Source organism: Oncorhynchus kisutch, linkage group LG5 (genome assembly GCF_002021735.2).
Source record: "Oncorhynchus kisutch isolate 150728-3 linkage group LG5, Okis_V2, whole genome shotgun sequence".
In the NCBI taxonomy this organism is placed as follows: domain Eukaryota; kingdom Metazoa; phylum Chordata; class Actinopteri; order Salmoniformes; family Salmonidae; genus Oncorhynchus; species Oncorhynchus kisutch.
Window position 1 is genome coordinate 52,260,285 of NC_034178.2, and position 19,759 is coordinate 52,280,043.

General features: G+C 42.0%; 1 protein-coding gene across 2 annotated transcripts in view; it reads left to right on the plus strand.

Annotated features, from left to right (window-relative positions):
• Positions 1 to 7,623: 7,623 nt before the first annotated feature.
• The window catches only part of LOC109891221 (serine/threonine-protein phosphatase 6 regulatory ankyrin repeat subunit C), a 41,705-nt gene continuing 29,569 nt past the window's right edge, over positions 7,624 to 19,759 (plus strand). For both annotated transcript variants that reach the window (XM_020483589.2, XM_020483590.2), the window contains exons 1-8: positions 7,624 to 7,842; positions 8,877 to 8,960; positions 10,819 to 10,897; positions 11,206 to 11,276; positions 11,493 to 11,693; positions 11,910 to 11,997; positions 14,360 to 14,502; positions 14,686 to 14,898. In XM_020483589.2, coding sequence (XP_020339178.1) covers positions 7,816 to 7,842; positions 8,877 to 8,960; positions 10,819 to 10,897; positions 11,206 to 11,276; positions 11,493 to 11,693; positions 11,910 to 11,997; positions 14,360 to 14,502; positions 14,686 to 14,898 — 906 coding nt within the window. In that variant the 5' untranslated portion in view covers positions 7,624 to 7,815. The remainder of the gene's footprint in view (positions 7,843 to 8,876; positions 8,961 to 10,818; positions 10,898 to 11,205; positions 11,277 to 11,492; positions 11,694 to 11,909; positions 11,998 to 14,359; positions 14,503 to 14,685; positions 14,899 to 19,759) is intronic.

Consider the following 19,759-nt stretch of genomic DNA (forward strand, 5'->3'; position numbering starts at 1 on the left):
CATTTCACTAAACCAATTTGGACTATTGTGTATGGCCATTACAAGAAATCCAAATAAACATCCATTTAAATTAGATTGTAATGCAACAAAAAAGGAAAAACGCCAAGGGGGATGAATACTTTTGCAAGGCACTGTAAATGGGATACAATCTGCACAGCTGCGACTCATCTGTCAGACTAGGCTGCGGTGCGTGCAGTGTCTCGCATGCGTCGGATTTTAGCAACTTGTACGTTGCTTTGCCATGTGGTCTCAGAAACAGAAGTAGATTAAACCAGAAGGTGCTTATGTGTAGCTTTCAGCTATATGTTTATGGAATGGCAACAAGAGAGGACAAAAAGGCTAATATTGAGATGCTTGTCATTCAGGCAAAAGAGCTCATTCTTGGTTTCATCAGACCAGAGAATCTTGTTTGTCATGGTCAGTCCTTTTAGGTGCTTTTTGGCAAACTCCAAGCGTGCTGTCATGTGCCTTTCACTGAGGGGCTTCCATCTGGCCACTACCATAACGGCCTGATTAATGGAGTGCTGCAGAGATGGTTGTCCTTCTGGAAGGTTCTCCCATCCCCACGGAGGAACTCTGGAGCTCTATCTGAGTGACCATTGGGTTCCTGGTCACCTCCCTGACCAAGACCCTCCTCTCCCGATTGCTCAGTTTGGCCGGGCGGCCAGCTCTAGGAAAGTCTTGGTGGTTTCAAACTTCTTCCATTTAAGAATAATGGAGGCCACTGTGTTCTTGGGGACCTTCAATGCTGCAGACATTTTTTGGTATCCTTCCCCAGATCTGTCCCTCGACACAATCCTGTCTCGGAGCTCGACGTACAATTCCTTCGACTTCATGGCTTGGTTTTTGCTCTGACATGCACTGTCAACTGTGGGACCTTATATACAGGTGTGTGCCTTTCCAAATCATGTCCAATCAATTGAATTTACCACAGCTCAATCAAGTTGTAGAAATATCTCAAGGATGATCAATAGAAACAGGATGCACCTGAACTCAATTTCCAATCTCATAGCAAAGGGTCTGAATACTTATTTACATAAGTAACCGAAAGGTTGCTGGATCGAATCCCTGAGCTGACAAGGTAAAATCAGTCACTCTGCCCCTGAACAAGGCAGTTAACCCACCGGTAGGCCGTCATTGTAAATAAGGATTTGTTCTTAACTGACTTTCCTAGATAAAAAGGTTACATAAAAAGTCTAAAAACCTGTTTTTGCTTTGTCATTATGGGTGTAGATTGGAAAAAATGTAATTCAAACCATTTTAGAATAAGGCTGTAACGTAACAATGTGGAATAAGTCAAGGGCTTTACACTTTCCAAATGTTTTTTTTGTAAAAAAAATGTTTAACCTTTTTTACTAGGCAAGTCAGTTAAGAACTAATTCTTATTTTCAATGACGGCCTAGGAACAGTGGGTTAACTGCCTGTTCAGGGGCAGAACGACAGATTTTGTACCTTGTCAGCTCGGGGATTTGAACTTGCAACCTTTCGGTTACTAGTCCAATGCTCTAACCACTAGGCTACACTGCCGCCCCGAATGCACTGTATACTTATTTTATTTGTTTATTTAACAAAGTTATGCAACACCCAATTCTCCTGTGTGAAAAAGTAATTGCCTCCTTCCACTCTGTGGTGTTGTGTTCTCTCTTGTCGATGTGTGTTGTCCTATAATTATATTGTATTTAAAATGTTTAATCCCAGCTCCCGTCCCCGCAGGAGGCCTTTTGCCAGGCCGTCATTGTAAATAATAGTTCTTAATTAACTGACTTGTGTAGTTAAAGAATACAATTATATACACTGAAATGGTTGTGCCACCTTTAGGTGCAATGACTACAACCAAATGCTTCCTGTAGTTAATCAGTCTCTCACATTGCTGTGGAGGAATTTTGGCCCACTCTTGCATGCCACTTTAACTCAGCAACCTTTGTGGGTTTTCAAACAAAGTCCTGCCATATCTCAATTGGGATTAAGTCTGGACTTTGGCTAGGCCATTCCAAAACGTACGTATTACTTTTTTAGCCCTTTTCATGTACACTTGATTGTGTGTTTTGGATCATTGTCTTGTTGCATGACCCAGCTGCACTACAGCACACAGACAGATGGGCTGACATTCTCCTGTAGAATTCTTGGTTCCTTCTATTAAGGCAAGTCATCCAGGTCCTGAGGCAGCAAAGCATCCCCAAACCATCACACTTCCATCACTATGCTTGACCATTGGTATTTGTATTTATTAGGGATTCCCATTAGCTGCTGCAAAGGCAGCAGCTTATCTGCCTGGGGTCCACCCTATTAAAGCACTTACATTACATAAAAGCTAAATCAGTACATCACAACATTATTAAACCACTACATATTTAAAATGTTTAATACAACAATATCACAATGTGTGCATATTCATGTGTCTGCACCTTTATGTGCTTCTCTTCACAGTCCCAGTTGTTCTATAAGGTGTATTTTTACCTTTAAAAATAAAATCAGATTCTGTTTCTTGCATCAGTTACCTGATGTAGAATAGAGTTCCATGTAGTCATGGCTCTATGTAGTACTGTGCGCCTCCCATAGTCTGTTCTGGACTTGGGGACTGAAGAGACCTCTGGTGGCATGTCTTGCTGGGTATGCATGGGTGTCCGAGCTGTGTGCTAGTATTTTAAACAGTCGGCTCGGTACATTCAGCATGTCAACACCTCTTACAAAAAGAAGTAGTGATGAAGTCAGTCTCTCTTCCACTTTGAGCTATTAGAGAGAGACATGCATGTCATTGTTAGCTCTGTGTACTTTTAAGGGCCAGCCGGCTGCCTGTTCTGACTCAACTGCAATTTTCCCAAGTCCCTCTTTGTGGCTCCTGACCACACGACTGAACAGTAGTCTAGGTGCAAGAAAACTAGGGCCTGCAAGACCTGCCTTGTTGATAGTGTTTAGAAGGCAGAGTAACACTATATTATGGACAGACTTCTCCCCATTTTAGCTACTGTTGTATCAATAGGTTTTGACTAACAGTTTACATTCCAGGGTTACTCCAAGCAGTTTAGTCACCTCAACATCCACATTCATTACGAGATGTAGTTGAGGTTTAGGGTTTAGTGAATGATTTGTCCCAAATACAATGCTTTTAGTTAACTCATCCGCATACATAAACACACTGGCTTTACTCAAAGCCAGTGGCATGTCGTTAGTAAAGATTTTTAAAAGGAGCCAAAACAGCTACCCTGGGGAATTCCTAATTCTACCTAGATTGTTTGAGAGGCTTCCATTTTTTAATTTTTTTTATTTTACCTTTATTTAACCAGGTAGGCAAGTTGAGAACAAGTTCTCATTTACAATTGCGACCTGGCCAAGATAAAGCAAAGCAGTTCGACAGATAAAACGACACAGAGTTACACATGAAGTAAAAACAAACATACAGTCAATAATGCAGTATAAACAAGTCTATATACAATGTGAGCAAATGAGGTGAGAAGGGAGGTAAAGGCAAAAAAGGCCATGATGACAAAGTAAATACAATATAGCAAGTAAAATACTGGAATGGTAGTTTTGCAATGGAAGAATGTGCAAAGTAGAAATAAAAAATAATGGGGTGCAAAGGAGCAAAATAAATAAATAAATTAAAATTAAATACAGTTGGGAAAGAGGTAGTTGTTTGGGCTAAATTATAGGTGGGCTATGTACAGGTGCAGTAATCTGTGAGCTGCTCTGACAGTTGGTGCTTAAAGCTAGTGAGGGAGATAAGTGTTTCCAGTTTCAGAGATTTTTGTAGTTCGTTCCAGTCATTGGCAGCAGAGAACTGGAAGGAGAGGCGGCCAAAGAAAGAATTGGTTTTGGGGGTGACTAGAGAGATATACCTGCTGGAGCGTGTGCTACAGGTGGGAGATGCTATGGTGACCAGCGAGCTGAGATAAGGGGGGACTTTACCTAGCAGGGTCTTGTAGATGACATGGAGCCAGTGGGTTTGGCGACGAGTATGAAGCGAGGGCCAGCCAACGAGAGCGTACAGGTCGCAATGGTGGGTAGTATATGGGGCTTTGGTGATAAAACGGATTGCACTGTGATAGACTGCATCCAATTTGTTGAGTAGGGTATTGGAGGCATTAAAGAACACCCTCTGTGTTCTGTTAGACAAGTAACTCTTTATCCACATTACAGCAGGGGCTGTAAAGCCATAACACATACACTACCATTCAAAAGTTTGGGGTCACTTAGAAATGTCCTCGTTTTTGAAAGAAAAGCTATTTTTTAGTCCATTAAAATAACATAAAATTGATTAGAAATACAGTGTAGCCATTGTTAATGTTGTAAATGACTATTGTAGCTGGAAACGGCAGATTTTTTATGGAATATCAACATAACATCTGGACGCCCAGAGGCCCATTATCAGCAACCATCACTCCTGTGTTCCAATGGCACATTGTGTCAGCCTTTTTAAAATTATAAACTTAGATTAGCTAAGTGATCATTAGAAAACCCTTTTGCAATTATGTTAGCACAGCTGAAAACATGTGCTAATTAAGGAATAAAACTGGCCTTATGACTAGTTGAGTATCTGGAGCATTTGTGGTAGAGGTCGACCGATTTATGATTTTAACGCCGATACCGATTATTGGAGGACAAAAAAGCATTTTTAAAAATGTATTTGTAATAATGACAATTACAACAATACTGAATGAACACTTATTTTAACTTAATATAATACATCAATACAATCACTTAAGCCTCAAATAAATAATGAAACATGTTCAATTTGGTTTAAATAATGCAAAAACAAAGTGTTGAAGAAAGTAAAAGTGCAATATGTGCCATGTAAGAAAGCTAACGTTTAAGTTCCTTGCTCAGAACATGAGAACATCTGAAATCTGGTGGTTTCTTTGAACATGAGTCTTCAATATTCCCAGGTAAGAAGTTTTAGGTTGTAGTTATTATAGGACTATTTCTCTCTATACCATTTGTATTTCATATACATTTGACTATTGGATGTTCTTATAGGCACATTAGTATTGCCAGTGTAACCGTATAGCTTCCTTCCCTCTCCTCGCTCCTACCTGGGCTCGAACCAGGAACACATCGACAACAGCCACCCTCGAAGCAGCGTTACCCATAGACCTCTAATCTAGACTATGTTTACAGGCAGTGGCAACAGCGTGACTTTAGATCATTAGAAAGCATTCGCCAAAAGCCACAATACACCACAATGATTTCTGCAGATAGGTAACTACCACGGGAGTCCTCTTATATTTGGGAACTTTACAGTCCAATTGATCAAACAACCATTTAAAAAGGTATGCTCTCTCTCACTCAGTTGCCTATGCACATCAACAACTGTTAGCCAGAGTGAGATGATCTCAAATCTAATGAGGGAATAGTAAATAACACTCAAACTTTTTCAGCTTGTAGGTGGCCATCAAAATTACACTGATACACAGACCTGCTCACCCTTCTCCAGCTTGCCTGCCAATGCATGCTCGTCTCAACCCACATTTTGACAACTGATTGAGGAACATGCCTACATACCTGCCCATTTGACCAATGCCAAATATACTGAACAAAAATATAAATGCAACATGTAAAGTGTTGGTCCCACGTTTCATGAGTTGAAATAAAAGATCCCAGAAAATTGTCATATGCACAAAAAGCTTTATTTCTCTCCAATTTTGTGCACAAATTAGTTAACATCCCTGTTAGTGAGCATTTCTCCATTGCCAAGACAATCCATCCACCTGACAGACGTGTCATATCAAGAAACTGATTCAACAGCATGATCGGGGCACCTTGTGCTGGGGACAATAAAAGGCCACTAAAATGTGCCGTTTTGTGACAACAATGCCACAGATGTCTCAATTTTCAATGGAGTGTGCAATTGGCATGCTGACTGCAGAAATGTCCACCAGAGCTGTTGCAAGATCATTTCATATTAATTTCTATACCATAAACCACCACCAACATAATTTTCGAGAATCTGGTAGTATGTCCAACTGGCCTCACAACCGCAGACCGTGTAACAACACCAGCCTAGGACATCCACATCAGGCTTCTTCACCTGCAGGATAGATTGAGACCAGCCACCTGGACAGCTGATGAAACTGGGGTTTTTGTAAAACCTAAGAATTTATTCACAAACTGTCAGAAACCATATCAGGGAAGCTCAACTCGTTATCCTAACCAGGGTCTTGACCTGATTGCAGTTCGGCGTCGCGCTGGAGAAGTGTGCTTTTCACGGATGAATCCTGGCTTCAACTGTGGCAGATAGCGTGTATGGGGCGGTTTGCTGATGTCAACGTTGAGAACTGAGTGCCCCATGGTGGCGGTGGGGTTATGGTATGGGCCATTCCATTATAGGCTGTGACTTACTTAGAATTAAATACAAACTAAACGAAAAATGACTTTAGTGCCTTTGAATACATTTTAGAAACAGGACTTTGGACAGTCTGTGGCTTCAAGCTCATGCGTTGGTGTCAGAAGAGCAGACGAGCGGCGAATATGCGCTCCACACTTGCAGAGCTGGGGATGCTAAACACCCTTTTGGCCACTCTTGCTAGGCTGAGCTTATAGGTAGGCATACATGTTTTTAGGCTAAATAACCCCATAAAAATGTAAAGCTCCTTGAACGTGGGAATATACCAGGCCTATTGAGCCAAAATCAAGGCGAATCGCCGATTCCACTATTGTTGCTCAGCTAATGTTGCTCACAACACACACACGCGCTTTCTGAAAAGCATGTGTGCTACTGCCTAATTCCATCAGAATTACATTTTTTATGTAATTTTAGTAACAGGATAATCAGCTTGCAAACTAACATTGCTCGACTCCTTGCCTAAATCGAATGAAATGCCATAACTCTTTAGCTGGTTACGTATTAAACAGTTTCGTCTGCCAGCTTCTTACCTTCTTATTATTTTGCCCGGTCAGATCCACTGATAATCACAGGCAATAAACTGCCTTCTTCACTTCTGTCGAGTTGGAGAAAATTCTACTGAAACACGTCCTAGGTCCGGCCACTCCCACTTAAATTGTGTAAGAAGCAAACCATCTGACTTATTCATTCGTTTTTTTGTTGTCAATGAACGCATTCACCCCCGTAGAAATAGAATGATCATTCAATTTCTATGTTCATCACTGTGTATATATATATATATTAAATTTTTTATTGAATATCCGAAACATACAGTATACTTGCAGTGAAGCCGCTCAACAGCTACATCATACCAGTCATCCAACAGACTCCCCTTCAGAGCGACACTCAGAAGCATCCTGGGTCAATGCCCTGCTCAATGGCACGTTGGCAGATCTCCCAACAGCCCAAAAAACGTGAACCCGAACCCTCCAAGATCCCTCCACCGTTCCCCAATAGCTGTCCCTCAGTTCATCACTTTGTAAATCTTGCTACAGAAGATGAATTATCTCAACCCCCCAAAAAAGAAGTTGAAATATCTACCTAACACAAAAAAATTGTCCAGCTAGTTTTCTTGAATAAGACAGATAAAGTTAAGAGGGTATAATATCCATTGCAGACAGATGTTTTGTTTCTGATATAGTTACGACGTTACTAAAACGATTACATTTACACATTTTATGGATAGATTGTGGTGCAATATTCAAAGTGACCACTGTATGTCGCTGCTTGTAGTTACTGCACATACTAGCTTTTACCGACGGCCGCCGTTCAAGTACGCACCACTTGTGTCTATCAGTGCAATAAACAACGGCTAGCACACACGGACTCAGAACAAACCCTTCCCCGAACAATTACCACAATAAAACTAAAATATCGCAATTAGCTACATCTCCACCCGATCCTAATGAAGGATCTCCGGCCTGACTGACTAGGAGATGGGAATACTTAACATAATAGACCAGGTAGGTAACGCGAATTAAAGCTAGTATTCCTTTTGGAAACCGTTGTTTTCTTTATCACTGTTTCCTTATGAGGGCGGGTTTGATAGATAGCTAGCTAACGTTAGCTTGCTAGGTCTCGCTAACTACGTACGGTGCTTGGCCTAAGCTCGTTTATGGCCATTTTAACGATACAGTGTAATCACATTTACATGCTCCAATAAAATGAAGTATAACGTGGGACTGTATTGTTTGCTAAAAGTATATCCGCTGATTTGTTCGCTTGCTAATGCCTAACTACTAAATGTGGCAATATCATGTACACACCAGCTTTCCTAACCAGGCTATCATCCCATAGCTAACGTAGTTAGCTGGTATCGGTATGGACGATGACATATTCAGAATAGTAGCCAGCTATCTATCTGGCTAAGCATTTGGGATTTTATGATGTTCAGTATGAACAACTTGTTTAGACGTCAATAACCAACAATATAGGAGTAATGACGGTCACATTCTTAGCTAACTAGCTGACAGCTAGGAAACTAGCTATCTAGGTCGATACGTCGTCGCTGCAGTCCGCATTAGTTAGCTATGGACTGGGCTGTCACTACTGTGTTGGTAAAGTCTCGAGCTAACTGGACATAATTGTGTATTCCGCTAACTTTTTACAGTTGCATGTGGTACAGAAATGCAATCAGCTGTTACGATTGAATTACTGCGTGCGTGAGGCGTTTTCCAATTCCAAGCGAAGTATGCTGTGTTGGGTGCACGCAGCTAACGTTGCCACATATGACAAGTAGTGTCTGTCTGTTTAACAATTCCCAGTCAAGTGGATAGCTAGCTAATGTCATTCATCCACCCCGTGTTATCAGGGAAGCGTCACACATTTTATAGCGTAATGCCCAGATCCCTCACCTGTCTATGACAATGACCTCTTATAATATCAACTTGCATGATGCAAGCAGCACAATGCAAAGAAGTTTGCAAGAAATTGGACCAGATAACGCAGGTCCATTCTATATCAATCTGAAAATATTTGTGTCTTTATTCTCTTCCAGACTTTGCTGGTCCAGGCTATATTTAGCCGAAATGCAGAGGAAGTTAAGTTTTTGTTGCACAAGAATGAAGAAGTCAATGCACTGGTAAGATGGCTCACTACACATTAACATGACCCTGTGTGAATCAATTTACTCCACACCTCCTATGGTACCCATACTAGACACTTTCTTAATGGGCCAGCCAGTCAAACAGCAAGGGATTACCTCTCCAATCCTCTACAGGCTTTGACCTCCTGTGCATGTGACCTAAAACGTTGATTTGATTTGACCTTTCTGTCAACTGTGAATCAGATATAGTTAACGCCACAGAGTAAATCAATAATGCTATGTGGAGCAGTAATGTTATACCCACAGTATTTCACGCTTCAGATTCTTGGTCGCAGATTTCAACAGTATCTGTGCATGTTGTTCTCTTCAAGAACCATCTTGAGTGTAAGCTGTATTTTGTGTGTGTGTGTGGTTGCATTGCACACAAGTGCATATGCCCCATGTATTTGAAGACAATGAACATATTAGCTTACGGTTAAGGGATCGATGGGAGGAAAAGCTTAGCATTGAGAGATTGAAAGTATCTTCTTCAATCCAAGTGTGTGGCCGATCAGTCTAGATTCCTCACTCGTTCAGTCCACCCCTCTGGTAATCAGACCAGCTGGCTGTCAGGTTAGAGCCCTGACACAATTCTCTAGGTACACTTAATACACACACAGCCAGTCTTAATATTTAGTTTCACAGGTGCTTAAACAGGGCAAGGTGAGGCCACCTAATGTGAATAGGGGTGTGTAGAAAGTGGAAAGGAACTTCTACAGTGGAGAGGAAGGGGTCGCAAATTGCTGAGTGCATGCTTTCAATCAGCATTGGTTCAAATATGGCTTGGTGCCAATATGTAAAATCAGTAGCTGCAATTTGTTAAATGTCACACCAACCTAAATCAGTTTCTATTGTATATTAAAATATTTTGCATTTACAATGGAGTCAATATTTGGCAGAGGTCAAATATTATATCACTGTCAATACTTAGTTGAAGCCACAAGCTCTGGGGCTATTCAATCACTGCTTCAAGTCAAAGAAGACATTCTGTTCTACCACAGCAAAAGTAATATGCAGTTGAGCTCCCTTTGCTTCACTTTCACATGGTTAACATTGTTTTGATTCCTACATGCATCCAAACATGAATTCTTGCTGTGCAAGATAACATTTTTGACTTGTACGCCCAAAACCCACAGGGATACTTGTCCTTAAACAGCCTCTTGTCCCGGAGGCCCAAAATCCTCAAACGGCTTCCTCCTCCAGTCAGTCAGTGAATGAATGATGATAATGGAGAATAAGACAGTAATTTCCTTACTAGGGCTGCGAGGGTGAGACCGGGCCTGAGCCCTCATTCCCCACATGCCTCCCTTCCTTCCTTTCACTGTCATGAGTCATTCACTGGTGGGTTTACACTGCACACACACACATTCCAGTACGGAGTACAGGGTCCATTAACAGGCTATAGATGCCTGAGCAATTTTACTCACTGAGGTGGATTTCAAGCCCTTTCGGGTTTACAGAATGAAAAAAATAAAATCTGATCTTGCTCCCTGCCACATTTGTATATACAGCATACCTAATCACAACTAATCATTTTCTGTGAAAAAAAGTTCATACTGAATATTCTGAGGAGGCGGGCTACAGGCCAACATGTATGACATACCTTTTTACTTTAGTTTTTTGCAGGATGGCTATTTCTTTCTGTATTTTCAATATCCTGTAATTAAAAGCTATTTTATGTAATTGGTTTCAAGTTCAAACCTATTAGCAGCGGCATTACGTTTTATATTCTCGGCCTTTGAGGTGTATCGTTCAACTTGCTGTTGGTTTTGATCACATCATTGTATTAAAAACAAACTGTGGGCTTTAATCTGGGTTCTTGCTGACTCTTTCTGTCTGTGCTCTGTCTCCTCAGGACCAAGAACGCCGTACCCCCTTACATGCTGCTGCGTGTTTGGGCGACGTTCACATTATGGACCTCCTCATTAATTCAGGTAACGTTCTCCAGCATGAGACAGACACTTTTCAGAGTGATTTGCATTATTCACTCAATTATCCCTATCATATTATGGAATAAAGGTTCATCTCATTATCTGTTAGAATATCAACCAGCATTGAAACCCTTCCTTATAGTCAGAGGTTGATAAGCCCTATCCTAAATGAATATACTGCTTATGAAACGAGATACGTGTGCAAATGTCACTCACCATCTGAGATCTGAGGGGCATTGTGATTAGCTGAATGTGCAGTTGAGCTGAAAGCTACAGAATGGTTGACTGAGTTTTCTCTCGCTCTCTCTCAGGTGCTAGTGTTAATGCAAAGGATCAAGGCTGGCTGACACCCCTGCATCGGGCAGCTGCCTCACGGAATGAAGTAAGACCATGATGCCAAGTACTATATGTAAATCCTTCTACAGTCATTTCACTTGAATTCCTCATCAGTCTTAATAGCATTGCTCAGCTTTTGAAATTGAAATTAATTTGCATACTTATAACCCATCACCTCCTTTCTTGAATGAGTATCTATATGAATGTCAGTGATAGTCACACTCCTCATCCTTTTTATTTATTCTCCTTCTGTCTTTCCCAGAAGGCTGTGGGGCTGCTTCTGAAGCAGGATGCGGAGGTCAATCTGCGAGATAAGTTTTGGCAGACGCCGTTGCACGTGGCGGCGGCGAACCGGGCCACACGCTGTGCTGAGGCCCTAATCCCCAAGCTGAGCAGCCTGAACGTAGCAGACCGCTCCGGCAGGACAGCTCTGCACCATGCAGCACACAGTGGCCACGTGGAGGTTAGGGGTCATAGGGTGGAGGGTTATGAGTAACACTGAAATGGCACCCAATCCCCTATATAGTGCACTACTTTTGACCAGGGCCCGCATAGGGTCCACTATATAGGGGATTGGTGCCAATTCAGACGTAGCCTAGGTGATTAACTGTTCATCCTCTACTCAGAAAGGTGTCTTGAGTGTGCTGGTTTTAACTCACTATCTCCTGTCTGTTTCCAGATGGTGAATTTGCTCCTCAACAAAGGGGCGAACTTGAGTGCCAGCGATAAGAAGGAGAGGCAGCCAATCCACTGGGCCGCATACCTCGGTGGGTTGGACCTTAAAACGAACACATTTCCTGAAAGTAGCTTGGTTTCCATCCAATTTGCGACAGATTTGAATGCGAATATTCTGAAATCTGTATAGAAAAATATGGGCATTTTCCCTCCAGAGATGTTTCCATCAAACATACTTTTTGCAGATTAAAGGCTGTACGTGATGACATTGTGCATATAAAAATAACTTTTGCTGTTAAATTCCCATGTACCGAATGGAAAAATACAAGTTAAATGGATTTCCATCGCATTTTCTCAAGAACTGTAGCAAATGTACCCACTCTGGCCTTGGCACATGCACTCTAGCCAACAGCTCGCATATTCTTATGGATAAGAACAATATTATTTTTATTTGTAAAATGACAGCCAAGCATCGATCATCATGTCACCAGAATAAGACCCTCAATATTTTTTCATCACCTTGCACTTTCACCTCCTGTGAAGTTCATCATAACTTATTTCATCTGTAGCCATCTGTAGTCATCTGTAGCCTAATAAACTGCATGCTTTCCCGAGTCGTAGTGGGAGGATCACAGAACATATTGCGTGACTCCAAGTTTACTTCATTATGATGGTTATTATATTAATATTTGCGCATAAAGGCATTTCCACCACAATTTCTAGCATAATTAATTTTACAGATACAAAAAGATTGAACAAACAAATTGTCTGTCGGCGTTTATAAAATTGTACCGGCATTTCATGTTTCCATAAGTCCGGTCTTCACTTTTTTCATGCGTCAGGTAATTCAGCCGCATTAAATGAGTTTACTGACACTTCTCTCATTGGTCTGAGCAAAGGCACTGTGCACTGAGCAGACTCACTGATCTACAAATCAACTTGCATTCTAGATTTCCCATCAAGGCATCTTCATATACAGTGCATTTGGGAAAGTATTCGGATCCCTTGACTTTTTCCACATTTTGTTATGTTACAGCCTTATTCTAAAATTATTTAAATAAATCACATTTCCCCATCAATCTACACACAATTACCCATAATGATAAAGAGAAGACATGTTTTTAGAAATGTTTGCTTTTAAAAAAATAAATAAATGAATGAAATCAGTATTCAGACCTTTTACTCCGTACTTGGTTGAAGCACCTTTGGTAGCGATTACAGTCTCAAGTCTTGGGTATGACGCTACAAGCTTTGCACACCTGTATTTGGGGAGTTTCTCCCATTCCTCTCTGCAGATCCTCTCAAGCTCTGTCAGGTTGGATGGGGAGTGTCGCTGCACAGCTATTTTCAGGTCTCTCCAGAGATGTTCGATCTGATTCAAGTCCAGGCTCTGGCTGGGCCACTCAAGGACATTCAGAGACTTGTCCCGAAGCCACTCCTGGTCTGTCTTGGCTGTGTGCTTACAGTTGTTGTCCTGTTGGAAGGTGAACATTCGCGCCAGTCTGAGGTCCTGAGCACCCTGGAGCAGGTTTTCATCAAGGATCTCTCTGTACTTTGCTCCGTAAATTTTTCCCAGTCCCTGCCGCTGAAAAACATCCCACAGCATGATGCTGCCATCTCCATCCTTCACCGTAGGGATGGTGCCAGGCTTCTTCCTGATGTTAGTCTTGGCATTCAGGCCAAAGAGTTGAATCATCAGACCAGAGAATCTTGGTTCTCATGGTCTGCATCCTTTAGGTGCCGTTTGGCTGCTAGCTCTAGGAATAGTCTTGGTGGTTCCAAAATTCTTCCATTTTAAGAATGATGGAGGCCCCTGTGTTCTTGGGGACCTTCAATGCTGCAGACATTTTTTGGTACCCTTCCCCAGATCTGTGCCACGACACAATCTTGTCTCGGAGCTCTACGGACAATTTCTTTGACCTCATGGCTTGGTTTTTGCTCTAACATGCACTGTCAACTGTGGGACCTTATATCAACATGTGTGTGCCTTTCCAAATCATGTCCAATCAATTGAATTTACCACAGGTGGACTCCAATCAAGTTGTAGAAACTTCTCATGGATGATCAATGGAAACAGGATGCACCTGAGCTCAATTTCGAGTCTCATAGCAAAGGGTCTGAATACTTATGTAAATAAGGTATTTCTGTTTACTTTTAATACATTTGCAAAAATGTACGAAAACCTGTTTTCAGTTTGTCATAATGGGGTATTGTGGGTAGATGAGGGGATTTTTTATTTATTTAATCAATTTTAGAATAAGGCTGTAACGTAACCAAATGTGGAAAAAGTCAAGGGGTCTGAATACTTTCCAAATACACTGTACAAAGATAAGAGAATCTTTGCCGAATCTCACATCCTCACGCACAAGCAAAAGATTGACTTGGATTTCATTAACCTATCCGTGTGTGTCTGTATATGTTCCATGATTGTATGGTTGTCTCCTCTTCCCTCAGGGCATCTGGAGATCGTGAAGCTACTGGTGTCGCGGAGTGCGGACGCCATGTGCAGGGACAAGCGAGGTTATACCCCGCTCCACGCCGCAGCTGCCAGCGGCCAGATCGAGGTGGTCAAGTACCTGCTGCGGCTGGGGTCAGAGGTGAGGTGTCAGGGAGTGAGGCTCCATCAGATCACCATCATATGGTCACTCCATGTGTCAGGTGGTTTCCTATTGTTGAAATGTGCTTGTTGTTTTTTATCTCCAGACCATATAACATCCCCAAACCCCACCATCATCTCTAGTTGTTGTGTAATTTCTACCTTCTCTTTATCTCTGCGTCAGATTGACGAGCCCAACACTTTTGGGAACACAGCGCTCCACATGGCGTGCTACACAGGCCAGGAGGCGGTTGCCAACGAGCTGGTGAACCGAGGCGCCAACGTCAACCAGCCAAACCAGCGCGGCTGCACGCCGCTGCACCTGGCCGCTGTCTCCACCAACGGGGCGCTTTGCCTCGAGCTGCTAGTTAACAACGGTGCTGATGTCAACATGCAGGTCAGTTCGAGTAGGCTGGGAAAAAAGGGATTGGTTGCACCGCAAATGGCACACTATTCCTTATATAGTGCACAAATGTGTATATACAGTGCCTTGCAAAAGTATTCACCCCCCTTGGCTTTTTTTCTATTTTGTTGCATTACAACCTGTCATTTAAATATATTTTTATTTGGGTTTCATGTAATGGACATATACAAAATAGTCCCAATTGGTGAAGTGAAATGGAAAAAATAACTTGTTTAAAAAAAATCCTAAAATTTTAAATGGAAAAGGTGTGCTTGCATTCACCCCCTTTGCTATGAAGCCTCTAAATAAGATCTGGTGCAACAAATTACATTCAGAAGTCACATAATTAGTTAAATAAAGTCCACCTGTGTGCAATCTAAGTGTCACATGATCGCAGTATATATTCACCTGTTCTGAAAGGTCTCAGAGTCTGCAACACCACTTAGCAACGGGCACCACCAAGCAAGCGGCACCATGAAGACCAAGGAGCTCTCCAAACAGGTCAGGGACAAAGTTGTGGAGAAGTACAGATCAGGGTTGGGTTATAAAAAAAAAAAAATGAAACTTTGAACATCCCACGGAGCACTATTTAAATCCATTATTTAACATTTTGAAAGACTATGTCACCACAACAAACCTGCCAAGAGGAGGCCGCACACCAAAACTCATGGACCAGGCAAGGAGGGCATTAATCAGAGGAGCAACAAAGAGAACCCTGAAGGAGCTGTAAAGCTCCACAGCGGAGATTGGACCACTTTAAGCCGTACACGCCATAGGGCTGAAAAGAGTGGCCAGAAAAAAGCCATTGCTTAAAGAAAAAAATAAGCAAACACATTTGGTGTTTGCCAAAAGGCATGTGGGAGACTCTCCAAACATATGGAAGAAGGTACTCTGGTTAGATGAGACTAAAATGTAGCTTTTTGGCCATCAAGGAAAACGCTATGTCTGGCGCAAACCCAACACCTCCCATCACCCCGGGAACAGCATCCCCACAGTGAAACATGGTGGTGGCAGCATCATGCTGTGAGGATGTTTTTCATCTGCAGAGACTGGGAAACTGGTCAGAATTGAAGGAATGATGGATGGCGCTAAATACAGGGAAATTCTTGAGGGAAACCTTTTTCAGTCTACCAGAGATTTTAGACTGTGACGAAGGTTCACCTTCCAGCAGGACAATGACCCTAAGCATACTGCTAAAGCAACACTCAAGTGGTTTAAGGGGAAACATTTAAATGTCTTGGAATGGCCTAGTCGAAGCCCAGACCTCAATCCAATTGAGAATCTGTTGTATGACTCTCTTTGGTGAAATAGTCCTTACTCTGCCTGTAGGTGTGTTGGGTCATTGCCCTGTTGAAAACCAAATAATAGTTCCACTAAGCGCAAACCAGAAGGGATGACTTATAGCTGCCGAATGCTGTGGTAGCCATGCTGGTTAAGTGTGCCTTGAATTCTAAATAAATCACTGGCAGTGTCACCAGCAATGCACCATCACATCTCCTCCATGCTTCACGGTGGGAACCACACATGCCGAGATCATCCGTTCACCAACTCTGCGTCTCACAAAGACGGCAGTTGAAACTAAAAATCTCAAATTCGAACTCATCTGACCAACGGACAGAGTTCCACCAGTCTAATGGCCATTGCTCGTGTTTCTTGGCCCAAGCAAGTCTCTTCTTATTGGAGTTCTTTGGTAGCGGTTTCTTTGCAGCAATTTGACCACAAAGGCCTGATTCACGCAGTGTCCTCTGAACAGTTGATGTAGAAATGTGTCTGTTACTTGAACTGTGAAGCATTTATTTGAGCTGCAATCTGAAGTGAAGTTAACTCTAATGAACTTAATCCCTGCAGCAGAGGCTTCCTTTCCTGTGGCAGTACTCATGAGAGCCAGTTTCATCATAGCACTTGATGGTTTTTGCGACTGCTCTTGAAGAAACTTTCAAAGTTCTTGAAATTTTCTGGATTTACTGACCTTCATGTCTTAAAGTAATGATGGACTGTCATTTCTCTTTGCTTATTAGAGTTGCCATGATAAGGACTTGGTATTTTACCAAATAGGGCTATCTTCTGTATACCACCCCTCCCTATCTTGTCACAACAGAATTGATTGGCCCAAACGCATTAAGAAGGAAAGAAATTCCACAAATGGACCTTTAACAAGGCACACCTGTTAATTGAAATGCATTCCAGGTGACTACCTCATGAAGCTGGCTGAGAGAATGCCACGGTGTGCAAAGCTGTCATCAAGGCAAAGGGAGGCTACTTTGAATAATTTCAAATATAACATATATTTAGATTTGTAGCACGTTTTTGGTTACCTCTTAATTTCGTGTTATTTCAAAGTTTTGATGTCTTTACTGTTTTTCTACAATGTCGACAATAGTAAAAAATTAAGAAAAACCCTTGAATGAGTAGGTGTGTCCATACTTTTGACTGGTACTGTATATACAGTGCATTCGGAAAGTATTCAGACCCATTCCCCTTTTCCACATTTTGTTACATTACAGCCTTATTCTAAAATTGATTTTTTTAAATTCTTACCAATCTACACAATACTATAATAAAGACATTGCGAAAAAAGGTTTTTGTTCATTTGAGCAAATCTATTACAAATTAACTGTATTTTTAAGTATTCAGACCCTTTATTATGAGACTTGAAATTGAGCTCAGGTGCATCCTGTTTCCATTGATCATCCTTGATGTTTCAACAGCTTGATTGGATTTGACCTGTGGTAAATTCAATTGATTGGACATGATTTGGAATGGCACACACCTGTCTATGTAAGGTCCCACTGTTGACAGTTTATGTCAGAGCAAAAACCAAGCCATGAGGTCAAAGGAATTGTCCATAGAGCTCCGAGACAGGATTGTGTCGAGGCACAGATCTGGGGAAAGGTACCAAAACATTTCTGCAGCATTGAAGATCCCCATGAACACAGTGGCCTCCATCATTCTCAAATGGAAGAAGTTTGAAACCACCAAGACTCTTCCAAGAGCTGGCTTCCTGGCCAAACTGAGCAATCGGGGAGAAGAGACCTTGTCAGGGAGGTGACCAAGAACCCGATGGTCATTCTGACAGAGCTCCGGAGTTCCTCTGTGGAGATCAGAGAACCTTCCTGAAGGACAACCATCTTGGAGTTAGCCAAAAGCACCTAAAGACTCAGACGATGAGAAACAAAATTCTCTAGTTTGATGAAACCAAGATTGAAGTCTTTGGCCTGAATGTCAAGTGTCACCAGGAGGAAACCTGGCACCATCCCTATGGTGAAGCATGGTGGTGGCAGCATCATGCTGTGAGGTTGTTTTTCAGTGGCAGGGACTGGGAGACTTGTCAGGAATGAGGAAAAGATGAACAGTGTGAAATACAGAAAGATCCTTGACGTAAACCTGCTCCAGGGCACTCAGGACCTCAGACTGGGGCTAAGGTTCATCTTCCAACAGGACAACGACCCTAAGCACACAGCTAAGACAATGCAGGAGTGGCTTTGGGGCAAGTCTCTGAATGTCCTTGAGTGGCCCGGACTTGAACCCGATGTAACATCTCTGGAGAGACCTGAAAATAGCTGTGCAGCGACGCTCCTTATCCAACCTGACAGAGCTTGAGGGGATCTGCAGAGATAAATGGGAGAAACTCTCCAAATACAGGTGTGCCAAGCTTGTAGCGTCATACCCAAGAAGACTCAGCTGTAATCGCAGCCAAAGGTGCTTAAACAAAGTACTGAGTAAAATGTCTGATTACTTATGTAAATGTAGTATTTCCTGTTGTATTTTTTTTACATTTGCAAAAATGTCTAAACCTGTTTCTGCTTTGTCGTTTTAATGAATTTCCGAATAAGGCTGTAACGAAACTAAATGTTAAAGTCAAGGGTCTGAATACTTTCTGAATGCACTGTGTGTGTGTATGTACAGTGGGCTCTAAAATTACTTTCACCCCTGACTGGCAATGCACAAACAATACTTTAAAAAACATAAACAATATAATTATAGAGAAACTCAAAATACCAACGTGAGAAATACTGTACTTTATTAATGTTTCAATGGAAACAACCAAAATCATTCAATTATTTAATACAAAATAAATGTAACCAAAATCAAGGTTTCATAATTATTGGCGCTCCTCATTTAGTACTTGGTGCAACCTCCTCTGGCAAGGATAACAGCATGAAGTCTTTTCCTGTAATGTTCTGACACATTTGGAGGGATTTTGGACCATTCCTCTATGCAGATCCTTTCAAGATCCTTCACATTCTTGGGTTTGCTTTTATCAACTGCCCTCTTCCACTCAGCCCACAGGTATTCGATTGGATTGAGGTCCGTCGACTGAGATGGCCATGGCAGAACATTGATTTTGTTGTCACAGAACCATTTTTGTGTGGATCTTGAGGTATGTTTCGGGTCATTGTCTTGTTGGAAAGTCCACCTACGGCCAAGTCCCAGCCTTCTGCCAGAGGGAACCAGATTGTCAGCCAAAATTGCCTGATACTTGGTAGAATTCATTATGCCATCCATCTTAACCAGTGCCCCTGGACCTCTGGAATTGAAACAGCCCCAAAACATCACTGCCCCCCCTCCATATTTCACCGTGGGTATGAGGTGCCTCTCCTTGTATGTATCTCTGTTTCGACGCCAAACATGCAAATCTGTATCTGACAAAAACGTTCCATTTTGGTCTCATCTGACCAGAGCACCTTCTTCCAGTCATAATTTAAACGATGTTTGGCAAACTCCAAGCGCTTGCGTCTGTGTCTTGGGGTCATTAAGGGCTTTCTTCTGGCAACCCTTCCAAAGAGCCTGTGGATGTGGAGGTAGCGTCTGATGGTGCCTTTTGAAACCTGGTGACCCAAAGACTCCACCAAGG